Raw genomic sequence first — 18,455 nt, forward strand, 5'->3', positions numbered from 1 at the left:
AGGATCGGCAGCCAACGATCTTGCCAGTGGCTTGCAGGAGATCAGCCAGATGCTCAGACAGGCTGCCTTGGACCGGCTGGAGGCCTTCAGAGAGCAGGAGAGGAGCCTACGGAGGAGTCTAGCGTCCCTCCAGAGACTCCAGGAGAGGGATCCTACGAGCCCTTGGATCTCAGAGCAGATGGAGTCAGCTCGCACTGAGATCAGATCCATCGAGGAGAGGAGGGTGGAGTTCCGATTCCATGCTCGGGCTTCTTTTTGGACACAGGCTGGAGACAGAGTGACTCGAGATTTCTTTGAGGCGACAGGGCCTCGCTTCAGACGAGAGGGTCTCAGGCGTCTTCGGTAGGCTGATGGCCAGGTTGTGGTGGATCCCCCCAGGGTTCGGGCTATAGCCACAGATTTTTACAGGGATCTTCTCTCTGCTGAGCCAGCAGATGACAGGGTGAGAGAGGCTCGAGAGGCAGTCTGGAGCTTCACGAGACCGGTTGTGCCGGCCCATTTGCAGCACTCCCTTCTTTCCCCCTTCTCGGATACGGAACTGGAGGAGGCTCTTCAGGCATTACCTCGGGGCAAATGCCCAGGAGAGGACGGTCTTTTGGTGGCTTTCTTCCAGAGGTACTGGGGCCTCTTACATAGGGGCTTCAGATTGGCATTCCAGGAGATTATGGAGTCAGGAGTCATGCCGGACAGAATGGCAGAGGGGTTGATCCACTTGATCCCCAAAGAGGGAGGAGACAGACTGGAGATTAGACAGTGGAGACCGATCACCTTGCTAGGCACGGCCTACAAGGTCCTAGCTAAGGCGATCAGCAGGCGGCTTCAGCCTCACCTTCCGGACATCATCCACTCCACGCAGACAGGCTTCATCCAGGATAGGAGCATTCTGGATAACATTTTCTCTTTCTGGGAGGCTACGGCTCTGGCTAGATTTCGACAGGAGGATCTGGCAGTGCTCCTTCTCGACTTCGAGAAGGCATATGATCGGGTGGACTGGGCCTTCTTGGAAGGCACTATGGAGAGGATGGGCTTCCCCCCTCAGTGGATCCGTGGGGTCTCTGCACTCTACACATCGGCTCATAGCCAGGTGCTGATACAGGGCGTGCACGGAGAGAGGTTCCAGCTCTCGCGCTCGGTGCGGCAGGGGTGCCCCTTGGCGCCCTTTCTTTTTCTTTTTGTGGCGGAGGCCATGAGCACTTTTTTGACGGCACAGGATACAGGTTTGCGGGGCCTCCAGCTTCCCATCCGCACCTCGGAGGAGCTCCTAGACTCGGAGTTTGCGGATGACACTGCTGTCTATCTTCAGGGAGGTGAGGAGAACCTCCGCCGCTTCGCCTTAGCCATGGACAGGTTTTGCAGAGCTTCGGGCGCTTTGATCAACTGGCACAAGTCGTGTGGGTTGTGGGTCAGCTCTATGCCCCCCCGACTTGGAGGCCAGTTGACGGTTTTCAATGGCTGCCCCCCGGCACTACAGTGCGTTATTTGGGATGCTATGTGGGCATTGACATATCTCCGGAGCAGCAGATAGCCCCCCTTCTTCTGAGCATTCGGAAGAAGCTTCTGTATTGGAGTACCGCTCGTTTATCTTTGGCTAGCCGAGTAGTTGTGGCCAACCAGGTTCTGCTTGCTACTATGTGGTACATCACTTCTTGCTGGGCCTTCTCTCGGGCGTGCATTGGCCAGGTGCAGAGGCTCATCAAGAACTTTCTTTGGTCCGGTGGCGACGGGCGGCCCGCCAGGGCCAAGGTGGCATGGGCGGTGATCACTCAGCCGAGGGAGAGAGGCGGCCTGGGCATTGTTGATCCTATTTGCCAAAGCCGAGCATTGCTTGGCAAGTTGGTAGTTCGTGGCCCCCTGCCAGGCGCTGAGCCGTGGAAGGAGTTTCTTGTTTCCAGGATGCTCAGCCGCACCCCTTCTCTTAGCGGCCCCTGGACCCCCAGCATCAGGTGGATCTTTACAGAGCAGCGATCCAGAGGAGTGGGCCTTGGCTTCGAGGAGCGTTTTGCAGCTAGCCTTCTGAGGGCCTGGGCGCATCTGAGGCCGTCACTCTTCCAGACTCCCCCGAACAACGATGAGGAGCGCCTGAGGCAGCCTTTGATCTGGAACCCCTTGATTCGTCTCCCCAGTGGCCATATGGTTGGATCGCGGTCTCACGTGTCGTGGGGCCCGCTGAGCTCTGGCCCAGCCCAGTCCCTAGACGACTGGATAGGTTTTCAGCAGCTGCCTCTAGAGGCGCAGGAGAGGAGACTCAGTGGGATGAGGGGCAGAGAGTTGATGAGACAGGACATTGAGGCGGCCATCCCCCGGGAGTGGCGGACCCCAGTACAGGACCCTCCACCTCCACAGTGGATGGGTGTCTTTACTCGGCATGAGATCCTTCTAGCGGTCTGCGGCACAGCGGAGAGAGTCGCCCCACTCACTTTCGAGGTGGGAGAGGGTGGCCAGCTTCAGAGGACACGACTAGATTTGGATGGGCTCCAGGGATGCATTCTTCAGAGGGTGCGGGTGGTCGGCTTTCATCAGAGACAGTGGCATGTAGACCCCTCACCGGCCTCGATAGGGGAGGACTGTTCTTGGAGATTATGGGCTTGGGACAGCAGGCCTCTTATTCGCCTTCAGTGGGATCCAGGTGAGTGGTTTTGGCGAGATCCCTACTTGGCCCCTACCAGCCCAGGCATCCCCTTTTTTCAGTACACAGCAAGGCTGGGGCGGCGGATTCAGAGACACAGGATAGTGAGCACCCCGGCGGCGGCCGAGCATTGGCGGCGACAGGGGCTCTCCCTGCCTTTCTTAGGGACTTCTGGCAGCGCCTTTGGGCCAGCTTCCGGCCCCGGAAGGTGACGCTGTTTCTCTGGCTCACAGCGCATAGAGGACTGGCTGTGGGGGCTTGGCTAGCTTTCGGCAGTCACCCAGCGTCCTGCCCTCGGTGCGGCCATGCACAGGAGTCGCAGCGGCACTGCTTATGGGATTGCCCACAGGCACAGCAGGTCTGGCAACGCGCTCTCAGGATGGTTTTTGCAGGCTCACCAGGTGAGATGCTGGTGACGTGGGGTGCGGTGGCTTGGGCCATGGACAGCAGCCCGGCCCTTGGATATGAGGACGTCCTTGGCAGTGCGACCATCCAGGTCTCTGACAGGGCGATGGCGGTGGTTCCGACGCCAGACTTCTCTTCGGCAGCCCCTCAGAAGGGGGTCGGGCACAGATGGGAGATGATCAGCAGCATGACGGCTTGGCACATTTGGAGAGCCCGATGCAGGGAGGCCATTGACCGCCAGGCGACTCCACCGGCGGAGGCCATGCAGGCCCTCTGGGTGGACATCATTCACACCTTGAGAGGACACTGGGGGAAACTCCAGGGCGACTCGGATCGCATGAGAGGGCGCCGCAAGGCTTTCCTCCGCACTTGGCAGCCTGGCCCTTTCCTCACCGCGAGGGGCGAGGATGTCACTTGGCACTACAGGCCTCCAGTTTGGCTTTTCTCACCTCCCACATGTACTACTAGGTAGGCCCCCCCAGAGAGCAGCCAGCCACGGGGGTGGAGCTCAGGTGTTCACTGTGTTTTTTATCCCTCCTTGCGAGGTGAGCTTTGTAGCCTTATGGCGTTTTCTCATTAACTAATAGAAGGATCGTTTTTCCGGAAAAAAAAAATCTCTTTTGGAAAGAAGCGAGTGGAAGGAGATATCTTCTCAAACCTTGAAGCTCCAAGGATTTTATTTTTTTAAGCAAAATGAAGAGACTGGTGTTTTTGGTGTGCTTCCACAGAAAGCAAAAAAGTTGCAGGCTGTTTTTATCTGCACTCACATCAAACACAATCAGATACCGTGGTGTTTTTGGTGTGCTTCCACAGAAAGCAAAAAAGTTGCCGGCTGTTTTTATCTGCACTCACATCAAACACAATCAGATACCGTGGGTTTTAGCATGCACTAATCATCACTACACGAGCTCAAAAATCGTGGTTCTAAGAGAAATCTTCGTGTCACTCAGAAACTCATCGTTATTTGCTGCAGTGAGAAATTCTCTCTAAACAAGTCATTCCACATGGAAGAATCAAACGAGGTTTTATGCGTTGAATAACAATCTGTCAACAAGGTAGCAAACCATGGATTTCTGCATCAAAAGAATCATCTATGAGCTCAAAAATCCAAAGTTTTATCCTTTGCCATCTTCATAGAGTCACAGAGAATACTTCAGGTTATCAAAGCCCGGTGTCACTAGTTGGGCATTCTCTACCCTTCTGGACCTACCATAGGGTGGACACGACACCTCGTGGCAAGGGACTTACCTCTACACCAAGCCTCAAGGGTCATGTGGACTCGCACCTCATGGTAGAGGACTAATGTCTACACCAAGGGCCAGTAGGCTGGATATGAGAGAAGGGGATTTTGGTCTGCGCCCATATCTAGATTACGGTATTCCAATTGGCCTGGGGACATAATATCTACGGCCGGAATGACTACTTGTTACAAGCTAAATGAAAGTTGTCCAACACATTCTTATGCATGCCTAGAACTGTTTTCGCGTGAAATGGTTTACTACCTGCAAGATATTTGTGTCTAGTTTACGGATAGGGGACACCCTCTCATGAACCGTGTGCTTGAATCTATATTCATACCTTGCTTGTGGGCTGTAGGCAGGTGGTAGGTGTGACTCTAAACTCTTTGTTTAAGCTTATTTGAGTTATAGCTCACTTTGTTGTTTTGCAAGTCCAAACTTCATTAAAGTATGGCCGGACACTTATAAGTGAGTTTGGGCATCCACACTTCATTAAATAGTGGGCGGAAATGTTATAAATGTGTTTGGGCACTTGATAGCAACCGGCCAGGCTCTCATAAATAAGGCGCTCTTTTATATAAGAAAGTGTGGACAGCTTAATGGGCACCCTCTCCACTTATGGGAGAGGTGTGGCCTATGACTAGAAGTTGTGGTGGATTATCCCATATGCAAAAGCATGGGAAGTCGAAGAGCCATATATAGGGTGTGGCGGCACCTTGTCATAGATATCTCCTCCAGTCGGGTTTTTTTTTTGGGGGGGGGGGGGGAGCAATGGCTAGGAGATGGGAGCCCAGCCACCGACATTGCTCAGTGCCCTAGGGTGGTGTGCGTGCTGCTACTACATGACTTTGACAATAGGCGCCTTTTTCATGAAGAGATGTACACATACTTTTTGGAATGGTTTCTTGCTTCTCCAACCCTTGGATTAGCCGACAAATGAGTGCTACACTGTTGTCCAGCCCTTGGGAGTCCTTTTGAGCTACTATCTCTTGGATATGTACTTGCTGAAAATGCTTTTGAGCATTTCTATCACCGACAACTTGACAGAGAGAAATAGTAATAGAATACTTGAGATACATATCAAAATGTCATTAGGGGAATTTTGGACTCAACTTTGGGCCATATCCTGCAGACAACAAGGGCATTTACCAGACGCAATATGCTTGTTTTCCAAAAATTCTCCAACAGGGAATACTCCAGCAATACATCTCCACATGAAATTTTTTTGCTTCAAAGGTAAATTGATGTCCCAGATCTTATGCAGATTTTGTTTCCACCATTTTTCAATTTGATGGATTCCCCAAAAATGATTAGCATAGTCACAAAACCATGGTTCTAGGAGAATCGATCGATACAATCTAGAAACAATGAGCTGTGATAAAGGGATTTTAGGGAATGGTCCATATTCCATTCTTTGCAAAGTCCAATATTCAAGCCACCCTTCAATAGGGTCATCCAATAACTCACCAAATGGCTGTAGCTACTCTCTAATTAGTGTCCAAGTTGGTATGTAATGCATGCCCAAATGCCAACGTCGTCGTGCTTTTGGAAAAGACATTACTCTTCCTTCATTGGTAATGACATTTTGACACAAACAGATTCCCTTTCTGGATAGGAATTATGCCTTTCTTGGAGGGCGCAGAGCAAGTGGACAATCAAATGCTCGACTCCAATGTAGATTTTCTTGTCATAAAGAATTTCCTATCTCTGGGGGTCTGTCCGACCAATGAAGATATTGTAGAATCTTTTGCCAATCTTTAATCGGTCGAGTAGAATAAGGGCATCCAAAAAAAGTTCCAGTTACATGGCCTACCAAAATCTCCCAACAAGTGAGCTCCCATTTACCGAGAGAGTCAACTTTAAAGTTTCAACACATGTTAGAGATCATCAAAGTCCATGGTTGACTCTGTGCAAAGTATGTGAAAATCATAGTGCCTTTTTTGACCAAGACATGATAATGAATATTGAGAATATTCAGCACACCATGCATTTTGGGGGAGCAGATACAATCAGATTTCGGCAGACGCAAGCCTTTTTTTTGGTTACAAGTCTTCCAAAAGACTTCCATCACTTGGGACATAAAAGAATTTAGCTACTTTTTTGTCCACATCGAGAGTGGGAGGAAAAATTGTATGCATGCCATAAGAATTGATTGCACAATTCTAAGGAGAACATGCAAAGGCCATGTAGATAAATGCCAGTAATCCAGCTTCGCATGAAGTTTTTGCATAACCCTGCTGGAAATTCAGTATATTACTTTAGTACAAAAAGGTACTTTGCTACAACCCTAGGCTGCCTTCATAAAAAGGTGTAAACACCCAAAAATCTGGTCCTACTATAGGACTCCTACTGACCCAATCCCTAGGGGATTGAATGAAAAGAATGATGAGCCTTGAGTGCCTTTTATAGGCCCTTGGGAAAAGAGAAGTGCTGGCCGACCAGCAGTCGGCCAGCCAACTGGCTAATAAATCCCAACATGCTATTATTTGCAGCCGCCTTGCCATGTCTGGATGCCCCTTCAGCCACCTTGGTTTCTGGTACAGCCGACCCCTCCTGGAAGCAACCGACAGTACCCTTTTCATTGAAGGTGCTCAGCAATTAGGGTTAGGGTTTGGAGGTACTTCAAACAGAAACGTAAGCGGCAGAGGAAGGAACACGACTACTCACTTGTATTCGGTAGTGATAAAGTGAAGTACAATAGCCACCCCTGGCCATAGCAATGGCACTCTGACTATCAGTATAGATAGGTGTAGGCTCCTCCACTGAAATATCCATATCAATCATGAGACGACGCAGCCAGACACACTCAACGGTAGTAGTGTAGACTGCTCTGTACTCTGCCTCACAAGACGAAGTGGCCACTGTGGTCTGTTTCTTGCTTAGCCAAGAAATACATGAATCAATCCTCTGAATGTGCAAAACAATGCACCACTGACTGAGTAGAGCAGCAAAAATGGCTTACACAGTGCCAAAATGCCCAAAAATGCCCAAAATTACTGCACCCAAAACCTTGCAAAAAACCTGTAGAGATTTCTTTGCAAGAAAATTTGCCTATATCTGCCAGAAAATTTTCACAGAGAAAAATGCTCAAATTTCAAAACTTGTAAAGCTTACCACAACTGTGATTTTTGCAGGTACAAGTTGACTGTAGGTAAACAACAGTTCGAAGCAGGCGCAGCAGGTTCTAGTCTGCTATACGGAGCAAGTACAGTTGACTGTACTATGCAGGTACACGCAGCAGGTACTGTACGGATACTACAGTCGACTGGTTGGCTTCAGGTCTGCGCAGCAGGTACTGGACTGCTGTACGGTGCAGGTACTGATGACTGTACAGCTACAGTACTGTACGATGACTGTACGGACTGTACGGAGCTGGGCGAGCAGGTACACAGCAGTAGGTTCTGTACAGAGTTGGGCGAGCAGCTGACAGCAAGTTTAGGTCACCTGTAGGTACTAGGCGTGACTGTACTGAGCAAGCTGCTGTACACAGCAGTGTACGGAGCAGAAGCTGTTGCTGGTCAACTGCAGGTTGTACAAGACAGCAGTACGAAAACAGTCGGCTGGCAGTGCAGGACTGTACGGGCAGTTGACGGCGAGGGCAGCTGGTGGCCTGGAATAGTACGGGCAGGGCAGGCCAACCTGGAAGCTCTGATACCAAATGAAGGTGCTCAGCAATTAGGGTTAGGGTTTGGAGGTACTTCAAACAGAAACGTAAGAGGCAGAGGAAGGAACACGACTACTCACTTATATTCAGTAGTGATAAAGTGAAGTACAATAGCCACATAATGAAGTGACCTAAAAGATGTGTTCACATGGTCTGGCCATAAAGTGTGCCAGGTGGACCAAATCACTTATAAACTATCATAAGTGAAACTAAGCTAAAACTGGGGAAAAAAACCTCCACTAACTGAAGTAAAAAGTGTCCCACTAATCTACTGATGATCACTAGCACTCCTCTGGGTGCATACACAGCATAAAACCCAACATTCATGCAGCCGACAACATCCTGGTATTCTCCAAGTCCCCTCTAGCCAATCTGCACTCTGTGCTCCATAACCCTGGCTCTAATGGTCTTTTTCTGGTTACCTCTGCTGGAGAATCTCTGAGAATGTCCACGGCATATTCATGCACATGACATTGTGGTAACACACAACAAAGCCTTCTTTGTACCCGTGAGTTTATGCAATTCCACTTTGAGAGAGAAGAGAAGAGAAGAGAGAGAGAGAGAGAGAGAGAGAGAAGATATTTGAAAAAGCATGGTGAGTTAATATTAGCGCTTCAAAATGCGTGCTTATAAAAAGCATAGGATGAGTGCTATTATTAGCTTTTGTGAAAAGCACATGGGTGCTTTCTGGCCAAATTGGTATTTTTTGACTATTTTTGGGCTAAAAATGGATAAAGCAAGTGAAAAGCAAAGTTGCTTTTCAGGCGCTTTCCTTTCTCCTGAGACTAGAGTCCTTTTCTTTCGCATTGATTGTGAAGATTAGGCGATCAATGATGCTTTAGTAGTTGAACCATTCCTCTATTCTTCAGTTTTAGGGGTATTTGATGTTTCCGCTTTCTAAGTAAACATTGTCCTCTTTTTACCTAATGACTCCCTAGTCGATGATCGCATGGACCTTTAGAACCATTGGGATTACGAGGAGTTTGAGTTGAGTATGTTTGTGGAAGCTGTGTTTTGACCAACTTCCAGAGTGGAGATTGTTGGATAAATGTAATCCCAACTCCTTAGTCCAATTTAATATGTGGTGGTTAGGCTAGTGGTCAGTGGTTGGTGTGTAAAGCCTACAAATGGTCGGTGCATGTTGTTCATGCAACTCATGCAACTAAAAATAGGGTAGAGGAGTCTCTAAATAAGGTACAAGTCGTGATCAAGTGATTATGTAAGTTTGGTTCATGTCTAATCATAATTAGTGTCTTCTTGTGTTAATCTCAAAGCAATTTTCTGCATATACCAGTTTTTGTCCCTCATATTCATGATGTTTTGTACATGCTTTGATCCACCTTGAGTATGTTTTGATCAATCTTCATAGTTGAATTATCATATCCAACATTTGGTATCAGCGCTTGACCCAATTAGGTTTAGTTGATTAGCAAAAATCTTAATCAATCTCTTAATCACCATAGCCAGTTTTTCTCTGTTTGAACCACATGCTGTAGATTGCCTTCATGCTTGTACCTGAGGTAATGATACCTTAAAATTTTAATATAGCCTTCTTGCCTTGCTCCCACGCATGCCCTAAATCGAAGATCATAGGCGGATTTCATCGCAGCTCCACGAATTTCACATCGCCATCAGTGCAGCCCGTTTTTTGCTAATTGAATCAATTCGTCGTTGTCTCTACAAATTGGCCTAATTCCTCTGAGGTGATTCAAGGTCATCATGTGAGGATTCAGCATACAAAATCTTGAAGCATATGGTCCACCGTAGCTACTGTACGGCTTAAATCATCTATATGAGCAAGTTATCAACATCAAGCATCATATTTCATCATCATGAGCTCCAAATTCTCCGACAAATTTAACAGAACTGGGTTTCATACCTCGCAAATCAAGGTGAAGGGCTACCTCATGAAGAAAAATCTATGGAGTACGGTCAAGCCACTTTCTGATGATAAAGCAGGTATTCCTGCTGCAATTACAAGGGCTACAACGGCTGCACTTCAAGCAAAAGATGAGCAAGCACTTGGTATGATCATTACTTCTTTAGAAGATGATTTTATTCATTATATTGATGATGTTGAGTCAGCTATGGAAGCTTGGGAATTACTAGAACGTACTTTTGGTGCAAAGGCAAAGCATTCCAAAATCAGTTTGAAGATGCAACTCTTTGATCTAACCATGGAGAATAATGAAAATTTAGCAGCTTTAATTAACAGGTTGAAGAGCTTAATGACACAATTGGTTTATGTTAAGTCTCCTGTTCCTGAAGAAGATGCTATTGCTATCCTGCTTAAAAGCTTACCTTCAAGCTTTAGGCAAATTGTGACGGTACTTAAAGAGAAGGAGCCAGTCCGTTCTTTGGAAAGTATCATAAATTCTTTGCAGGAAGAAGACAAGAAGATTACAAAGGATGTGATAGATCCTTATGCATATATTGTTACTACGACATCGGCAAAGAAAAAGTGTACTATTTGTGGTCATACAAATCATCTTACTAAGGATTGTTTCTCCAAACATCCTTGTGAGTATTGTGGAAAGACGAATCATCCATCCTCAAAGTGCTACCAAAAAGATCAAAAGCTAGCAAAGGCACATGTGGTTGAAGAAGTCAACCAACAGGAAGAAACAAATCTTTGTTCTAGTCTTAGTATAAAAGATGTAGATGATGAGTATGCTTTTTAGATTATGTCATGTATGTGGTTGAGTCAAGACTTATGTTGTTCCAACTTGACGAGTTGTAGAGACGAGTACATCACCCTATGTTGTTGTTAAGGGGAGACTCTTACTCATTGTGTCAAGGAGGTATGTTAGTCTTGTTCATGTTCTTGTAAGAAGTTAGTCTTAAGGGGAGATTGTTGGATAAATGTAATTCCAACTCCTTAGTCCAATTTAATATGTGGTGGTTAGGCTAGTGGTCAGTGGTGGTTGGTGTGTAAAGCCTACAAATGGTTGGTGCATGTTGTTCATACAACTCATGCAACTAAAAATAGGATAGAAGAGTCTCTAAATAAGGTACAAGTCGTGATCAAGTAATTATGTAAGTTTGGTTCATGTCTAATAATAATTGGTGTCTTCTTGTGTTAATCTCAAAGCAATTTTCTGCATATACCAGTTTTTGTCCCTCATATTCATGATGTTTTGTACATGCTTTGATCCACCTTGAGTATGTTTTGATCAATCTTCATAGTTGAATTATCATATCCAACAGCAGCATGCCATCCTCAATCCCTAGTAGTAGAAACGTGGATCCAAGTAATAAACTAGAAGCTAGACGGAATCATATCAAAACCTTGGAGGAAGCCATCGCCATCCGATTTGCAAAGTTGTTTAATGACAAGATGGCCATTTCCTATCTGGATGTCTAGAAGACCACTTCTACTGAGGCGGGACCTAAGGATAAAAGAAAGTTTTATCCTCCAAGTACCATCCAGAACCCAAAGACCTAACCACGGACCTACTAGTCATTTCATGACCATCAAAGCTCCCTTCACAAGAGCATGGTGAGGGGCTTTGCCATCTATTGTATCACTTCAATAATACAGTATTCTTCTCTCTCTGTTATTGTGCGATTTGAGATTTAAAGTTTTGTGCTCTGACAAATCCTACTCCTTGTGAGTGTTCTCTTGCATACACCACATGTTGTATCCTCTTACTACAAGTTGTTGACTTGGATAGGGTACCCGCCGATGCATTTTTCGAGAGACATTTCAGGAGTCCACAGAATTATGACTTAGTAAAATTGACGAGACATATGACCACGGCTATATAGTGATGTGTTGATTGGTGGAGGGTTATCCTAGGTCTACCCCGGACCAGTAGATCACAAATGCTTTTTATTTTTCCATCTATCATAGTCATAATGAGAATTTGAATTAGCTATGCTTGGGACCAAGAGACAATGAATTGATCCTTGGTAGCAATGCAAGATGCATGTTTCTCCAAAGAATCTTTACTTTTGCCATTGATCTTCCTTAAAGGGAAGTATGTAACGTATATATGTGTGGATGTATCCTCTAGGTACAATGATTGCTAGTAGCTAGAATTGTCTCTATGAATTTAAGTTTATCCAATTTTCCTTGAGAGTGGACTCAAAAGAATTAGGGTTAGTTGGTCTAATATGGGGTTAGAGGGTCCAAAGAAAAGCAGGCTGATTATAGTGGTCAAAGGTTATAAAGACTTATAAGTTAATAATCACTTAAGTGCAAAGAAGCCATGACAATGGACCACACAATGGCAATGGAAGGCATCATATCTTATTAATTCCTTGTTCACCTTAACCAAGGGTAAAGGGACATATTCCCATCATTTTAGCTTACCTTGAGCACCAGGATAAGTTCCACCAGAGTTTCCATACACTTGCAAGCGTGTCTTCACAACATCTAGGGGGCAGACAAAAGTGGCAGCAATTGCACCTGCATGGGGCCCAGGGATAACAAATCAAGGAGCCATTTTCCAATGGTATGGTGACCAAGCAGGACAATATCATCATCAATGCAATACACTACTTCTAAGCTATAACACTGCTCAAGCCCTGAGAGGGAAATAAGCACCTATGGGCTATAATTGGTTTACATAAACACAAGCTTTGGTTCAAACAAACATAAGTACCCTTGTAAGCCACTTATAACTGGTTGAAGTAGACTTCAGCAACAATATTAGCAAGTTACAACTGCTTTAGTGAACACAAGTACCAATAAAGGCATCGTCTTTTAGCTGCTTTGAGTACTATTAGAACAACCATATGAGTCATAACTGGTTCAAAACATTTAAGTACCATTCGTTGATAAATATAATTAGATATGTATAGCAGTGTGACTGGTTTAAGTAAGCATAACTAACATTAGATTAGTTAATTCAGACGGATAAGCATGCTTCATAACAGGTTTAAAAGAACTAATTACCATGTTTTGACATGTGTTATGGCTGGATTGAGTAAGCATAAGTAGCATTGGATTATTAATGGTTGGATGGACGGATGCACTTGCTGATGGAATCAAATGTATAGATGGACAGATTCATTTGAACATGCCGCCATAGCTGGTTTAAGAAGGAGCACCATAATTTGGCATGCATTCTGACTGATTTATGAAAGCATAAGCACCATATTTTGTGATGGACAGATGCATTTTGGACTGGTTTCAATGATTAAAATAGAGAGCTATGTGAACACCTGCCCCAGCTCCGGCCACTGCATGGAAAATCTGCGTACGATGTGTTTCCACCATGCCTTCGATCCACTTCCGCATGAGTGTCTTGTTCGTCAGAGCAAGAAAAAACTGACAGAAAAACTCTGCAAAGAATGTATATGGCGAATCAAAACTGGCACTTACTGGAATTCAAAGCTCTCAGAAATTTGTGGCCGCGACCATTTGAAGCCTTGAGCAGCAGCTCGGCACAATCGATTCAGGGAAGAGGGAAATTTGATCGCGATTAGCAGAGGCTTCGGTCAATTGGAGGACAAAACAAAGGCGATTAGCAGAGGACTGGGTTAATTGGAGTGCCCAAAATGAAGGCGATTAGCAGGGAGAATGGTTGCCTGCATGGAAACTACGGTGCCGTTACACATATAAGTCCGCCATGCCCAGGGACAACAGGCTCTATCTCTCTCTCTGTGTGTGCGCACGAGCGCGCGCGCAGAGGATAGCGTGCAGGCGAACAGAAGCACAGGAAAATAAAAAAGAGAGGAGACCCCGAATTTTTTTTAAAAAAAAATGTGTAAACTAGAATATGTTTAAATGAAAAAGTTAATGACACGTGGTAGCCTCTCTTTTTTCCACGTGGCGTCAGCCGGGCTGACAACTTTCCGAAATCTCAACAATATCCTGGTTTTATAAGTTATAACTAAGATACATGAAAAAACATTCGTAAACCGGTTTTCCTTAATTCTGGCCGGTACAAATACACTAGAATGCCGTTTTTTTAGAGCAGTGGCCCACATTTCATACTTCCACGAGCTTCATGAGATTGATTGAAGTTAATTTAAATGTTTCATACTTCCACGAGCTTCTCATGAGATTGATTGAAGTTAATTTAAATGTTTCATACTTCAATAGCTCAACTTGATTCACATATGGTCATAGGTCGTAAGGGCGGCATTTCCACCTACAAGTGTGCAAAGGGCTTAGCTTGAGGCCCACATACCACTGTTTGAGGGATGAAAGGTGACCCTAGCCTTTTCTCGGCCGTCATGATTGATCAAGAGTACTCATCCTTTTTTCCCAAATTTGTGACCTTGCTAACGTGTGACCTTGTGATTGTACAATTTTTAGAAAACATTCTACAGCTTCTAGCAAGTGGCTATTCTGTTGCAATTTTTTTTTAGGTGAGGTGATGTCCCCTTCTAATTGCACACATGTTTTTTTTATTCTAGAGCCAAATCTAAATGTAAGGTGAGGTTCACTACATAAAATAAAGTGCATATTCTAAGGTCACTTGATTGTGATTAGAATATCCAACATGACTAGGTGTATCTGGTTGATAAGCCCATTTTGGGGATTGATTCTTGTAGTGGATCACTTGCTCACACCATGTTAAGTGTGAAATACAAGATCTATTTGCATATGCAAAAGTACAACAAATGGGTTCAAGTTATCCTCAGCAACTTTTTGCATATGAAGTTCACCACACTAGAAAAGACTTTTTGCAAAAGTTTTTAAGAATAATTCTTTGCTACTTCTATTAGATTTTTCTCGTGAGTTTGAAGTTCACCATAATTCTTTGATTTTTCTCGTGAGTTTAACATAGAACAATCATGGTGTCGAGGCTTTCACACAAATGCTATTCAATCCATTTATTCATACACGACCAAAACCTTTGATGATTTGGCTCGCTTTCTTCACACCAATGGACTTCTCTTTCAATCATTTTGAGTGACCTTATGTCCCATCAAAAGTTATATGTGAACATAAAAAACACAAATAATATTCTCTAAATCCGTTGTCTTGGATGTCAGACTTTTAACTTCAATGAAAAAGAAAATTAAGTATATACATTAAAAAAACCCAAGCAATATATCTAATGTTTTGGTTTGGCAGATTTTGATTTAGGGATTCAACAAGTAATATTCTTTAAAATCCAAGCCATATTCTTTAAAATCCAAGAAGGCATTGCAACTTTTCAATCCACTTTCACTAAAGATCTTAACACAACATGTGTTAAGGTCTTTAAAATCCAAGCAAGCATTACAACTTTTCTATCCCCACTTTCTCTAAAGACCTGAACACAACATGTGTGTGCTTCTTACAATCGTACTTGCAACATGTGTGTGCTTCTTACAATTTTTCTTGCATTGTACATGGAATACATGGAAGTCTCAGTAGCAAAAAAATATTTGTATGATGTTAATCCCATTTTGAATTAACAAATATGCTCCACCCATTGAGGACATTAATAAGTGTTATGTAACAGCACTATAAATGTTGTACATTAATAAGTGTTATGTAACAGCACTATAAATGTTGTACATTATGAGATACTGGTGGACAGCCAAGGCTTTAGTTAGTAAGTTTTGGGCACCCAAGTTTGAATAAGGGCCAATTGTATATAAAGCAATTTCTCATTATCAGGATCTTTGTACCACTTAAGAAGAGATTTAACAAACTCATACACTTAAAATCCATCACAAATTAACAACAAAAGCATAGCATAAACGAATAATTGATAAGCATGGAAAATAACCATCAACAAGAGTATTGGGTTGAATCTCCCCTGGCGTGAAAAGAGGCTCCCATACCTTCTCACCCATATTTTTTGTATTGATTATTTACGATACCCCTTTACAAAATTAACTCCCTTACAAAAATAGCTTAAGGCTTGCAAAAATAGAGAGCTTGCACGACATGTGCATAAAAATAGCAAAAGAGGTAATAATAATGTTTGAGCCTATATCAAAAAGGTAAGCATACCAAAATGATATGTATAAGGACATTGGCAAAGCCAATACATACTAGAATATAAATATGCTAAATGGGTGTCACACGCTCTTGGAGATCCCATTGCGGTCCAACACATGTCCCACTCGAACTAATGTCCGCCGCTCAAATATCGCATGTCCATAAAATAAATGTCAGCGCACACAAACTGATTAATAAATTAATCCTGCCCATTTAAATTGAGCGCACATAGTTGACTAAACACATTAGTCCTCAAAGATATCAATCATAACCCAAACACAAAATATACCCCTGATACATCACATATGGAATTAAATAATGATGTCACCCGCATTCCAATGCGTGAGTAATGAATGCACAAGCGTCCCCATTTGATCATAGAGAAAATAAGCACACAGCGTGGAACACATCCTAACACTTATAATAGAAAGACACAATCCACCTTTGTGCTATGAGAGCTCTTATCTTGTCTTGTGTGTGTGTGTGTGTGTGTGTGTGTGTGTGTGTGTGTGAGAGAGAGAGAGAGAGAGAGAGAGAGAGAGAGTGTGTGTGTGTGTGTGTGTGTACCCTAGTGCATGTGCCTCTTCTATGCTTGGGTGTGGGAGAGTGAGAGAGAGAGAGTGTGTGTGTGTACCCTAGTGCATGTGCCTCTTCTATGCTTGGGTGTGGGAGAGTGAGAGGATGGTTGACTTGCATTGTGGTGTGAGCGACTCCGCGGTGATAGAGTAGAGGGGGAGATTGGAGGATTGGAGCTTCTACAAGCGAGCTTGGAAAGCCTCAAGGGACGTGAGCTCGGAACTTGGTAGGTACCTTACAACGGTTCTTGTTCCATTAGTGAATGTATGGAATTCTCTTGGAAGGAGTAGTAGAAGATAACATTTTTAGCATCACTGCTGGGGAAACCACCATTGTTTCTTCCATCTTCTTAGACCTCCAACTCCCACTATGCAAGTTTCATTGTTGCCTTTACATTGTGGAAGTGCATTGTAAAGTATTGTGTGGATAAGGTTTGTGTGGAAGTTAAGGAACTAAATTAGTTGTGAAATTTTATGCGTGTGAAGTGTGTGAGAGCACTTGGTAATGCTTGTAGAAAAGCAACAATTGGGTTTTCTTTTAATTTTGTTATTTTTATCACCAATTTTGCTAACGTGAGTTAGCAATTGGTGATATTATTTTTCTGTTCCTTCAAAATATCACAAAAATAAGGAGCCATTAGTTGTGTTTGTTACTTGCATTACATTTCTTTTGCTAGGCACGACCATTCTGGATTCATTGGGCAGGGAAATCAAATTGCAAAACCACTCAAAAAATCATTCTGTTGGCTCAATTGAAAAACGTGTGAAAGTACAGGAAAGCATAAATTTTTTGTTCGTTTGGGGTATACTAAAAATTTTAATTTTTTTTAAAAAATTTCTTGGAAAATTAGACAAAGGTTATTTCCAATTTTTGAAATATCCGGGTTTGTCGATCGACATGTGGCGTGTTCATTCGAGCGCCCGTGAATGTTCAAATTCCTTAAAAAATCTATTTTTTTGCCCAGAAAATTAGTAGTTCCATTAAAATTGGAGATTTCGATTGGATTTGAAAATTTTCCTCATCGATGGAATTCTTGGGGTATATATTTTTATATAATTACCAAACTTAAAAAATTCTAGAAAATTATTTTAGAAATCCTTAAAATTGGTATTTTTGAAATATTAATTGTATTTTGGTAAATTTTATTGCTAAAAGTTTTTGAAAAAATTTAGATTTGGAGTGCCATAAGATAGAATTTGGTGGATTTCAAAATTAGTAAATTTTGAAGCCCTAGGAAAATAGAAAAAATAGAAAAAAATCATGATAGTTCTTTTTTCTCGTGAATTTAATTTTTTTGAGGATTATTTAGTGTTGAAGTATGTTTTTTACGTGCTGACATTAGATTGATGCAGGTTATTCGCATATAATTAATGTGAGTGTGCCTCGTATTTATAGTTTTTTTTTTTAGGATTATTTAGTGTTGAAGTATGTTTTTTACGTACTGACATTAGATAGATGCAGGTTATTCGCATATAATTAATGTGAGTGTGCCTCGTATTTATAGTTATTTTTGTTTGGATTAATTCTAGACGGTGTTTTCATGATTTTTTATCGTTGTTATTCAAACATTTTTTCTTATGTTAAGTCAATTCTAGCCAATTGATTTGCTAGATCATTTTGGTCAAGGGTGGGAAAGTGAAGTTGGTTCGAGTGAATCGCGATTTTTTAAGAACCTTATTACCATGGCTCCTATTGACTTTTGAGTCAATGATAATGTCGATGAGATGAGTGATCATTCCAACTCAGGTAGGGAAGATCTTAAATTCCAAGTTGAATAAGAGGAGGCTGTTGGAAAGTGAATTTATAGAAGTGACAGAGCATCTAGAAGAAACTATTACTAAATGCCATGACAAGATGGAGTCACTGAAGATGCAGATCTTGACTTTGCAAAAAGCTCTTTTGGGGCACCTCCTGCTCCTACCAAAGCAGTTGCTCCATGGTTTGCACACCAAAGGTGTATGGCAGTGAGAAAAAGGAGAAGACTCACGAATGTGTAGATGCCTGGCTTAATAGGTGGACTACACACTTTGCCTTTCATCCATTCACTGATGCGCG

General features: G+C 43.3%; 1 protein-coding gene across 5 annotated transcripts in view; it reads right to left on the reverse strand.

Moving 5' to 3' along the window:
• LOC147630901 (nicotinamide adenine dinucleotide transporter 1, chloroplastic-like) overlaps positions 1–13,576 on the reverse strand; it is a 117,810-nt gene extending 104,234 nt beyond the window's left edge. The window contains exons 1-3 of one of the 5 annotated variants that reach the window (XM_086809273.1): positions 13,263–13,576; positions 13,103–13,159; positions 12,249–12,344 (exon numbers count right to left, since the gene is read on the reverse strand). In XM_086809273.1, coding sequence (XP_086665399.1) covers positions 12,249–12,344; positions 13,103–13,157 — 151 coding nt within the window. In that variant the 5' untranslated portion in view covers positions 13,158–13,159; positions 13,263–13,576. Of the gene's footprint in view, positions 1–12,248; positions 12,345–13,102; positions 13,179–13,262 lie in introns of those variants that run through there. The other 4 variants (XM_086809274.1, XM_086809275.1, XM_086809276.1 and 1 more) reach the window with 4 other exon arrangements.
• Between the last annotated feature and the right edge of the window lie 4,879 nt (positions 13,577–18,455).

Source organism: Cibotium barometz, chromosome 15 (genome assembly GCF_041138505.1).
Source record: "Cibotium barometz isolate CiBa-2024 chromosome 15, ASM4113850v1, whole genome shotgun sequence".
Classification (NCBI taxonomy): Eukaryota; Viridiplantae; Streptophyta; class Polypodiopsida; order Cyatheales; family Cibotiaceae; genus Cibotium; species Cibotium barometz.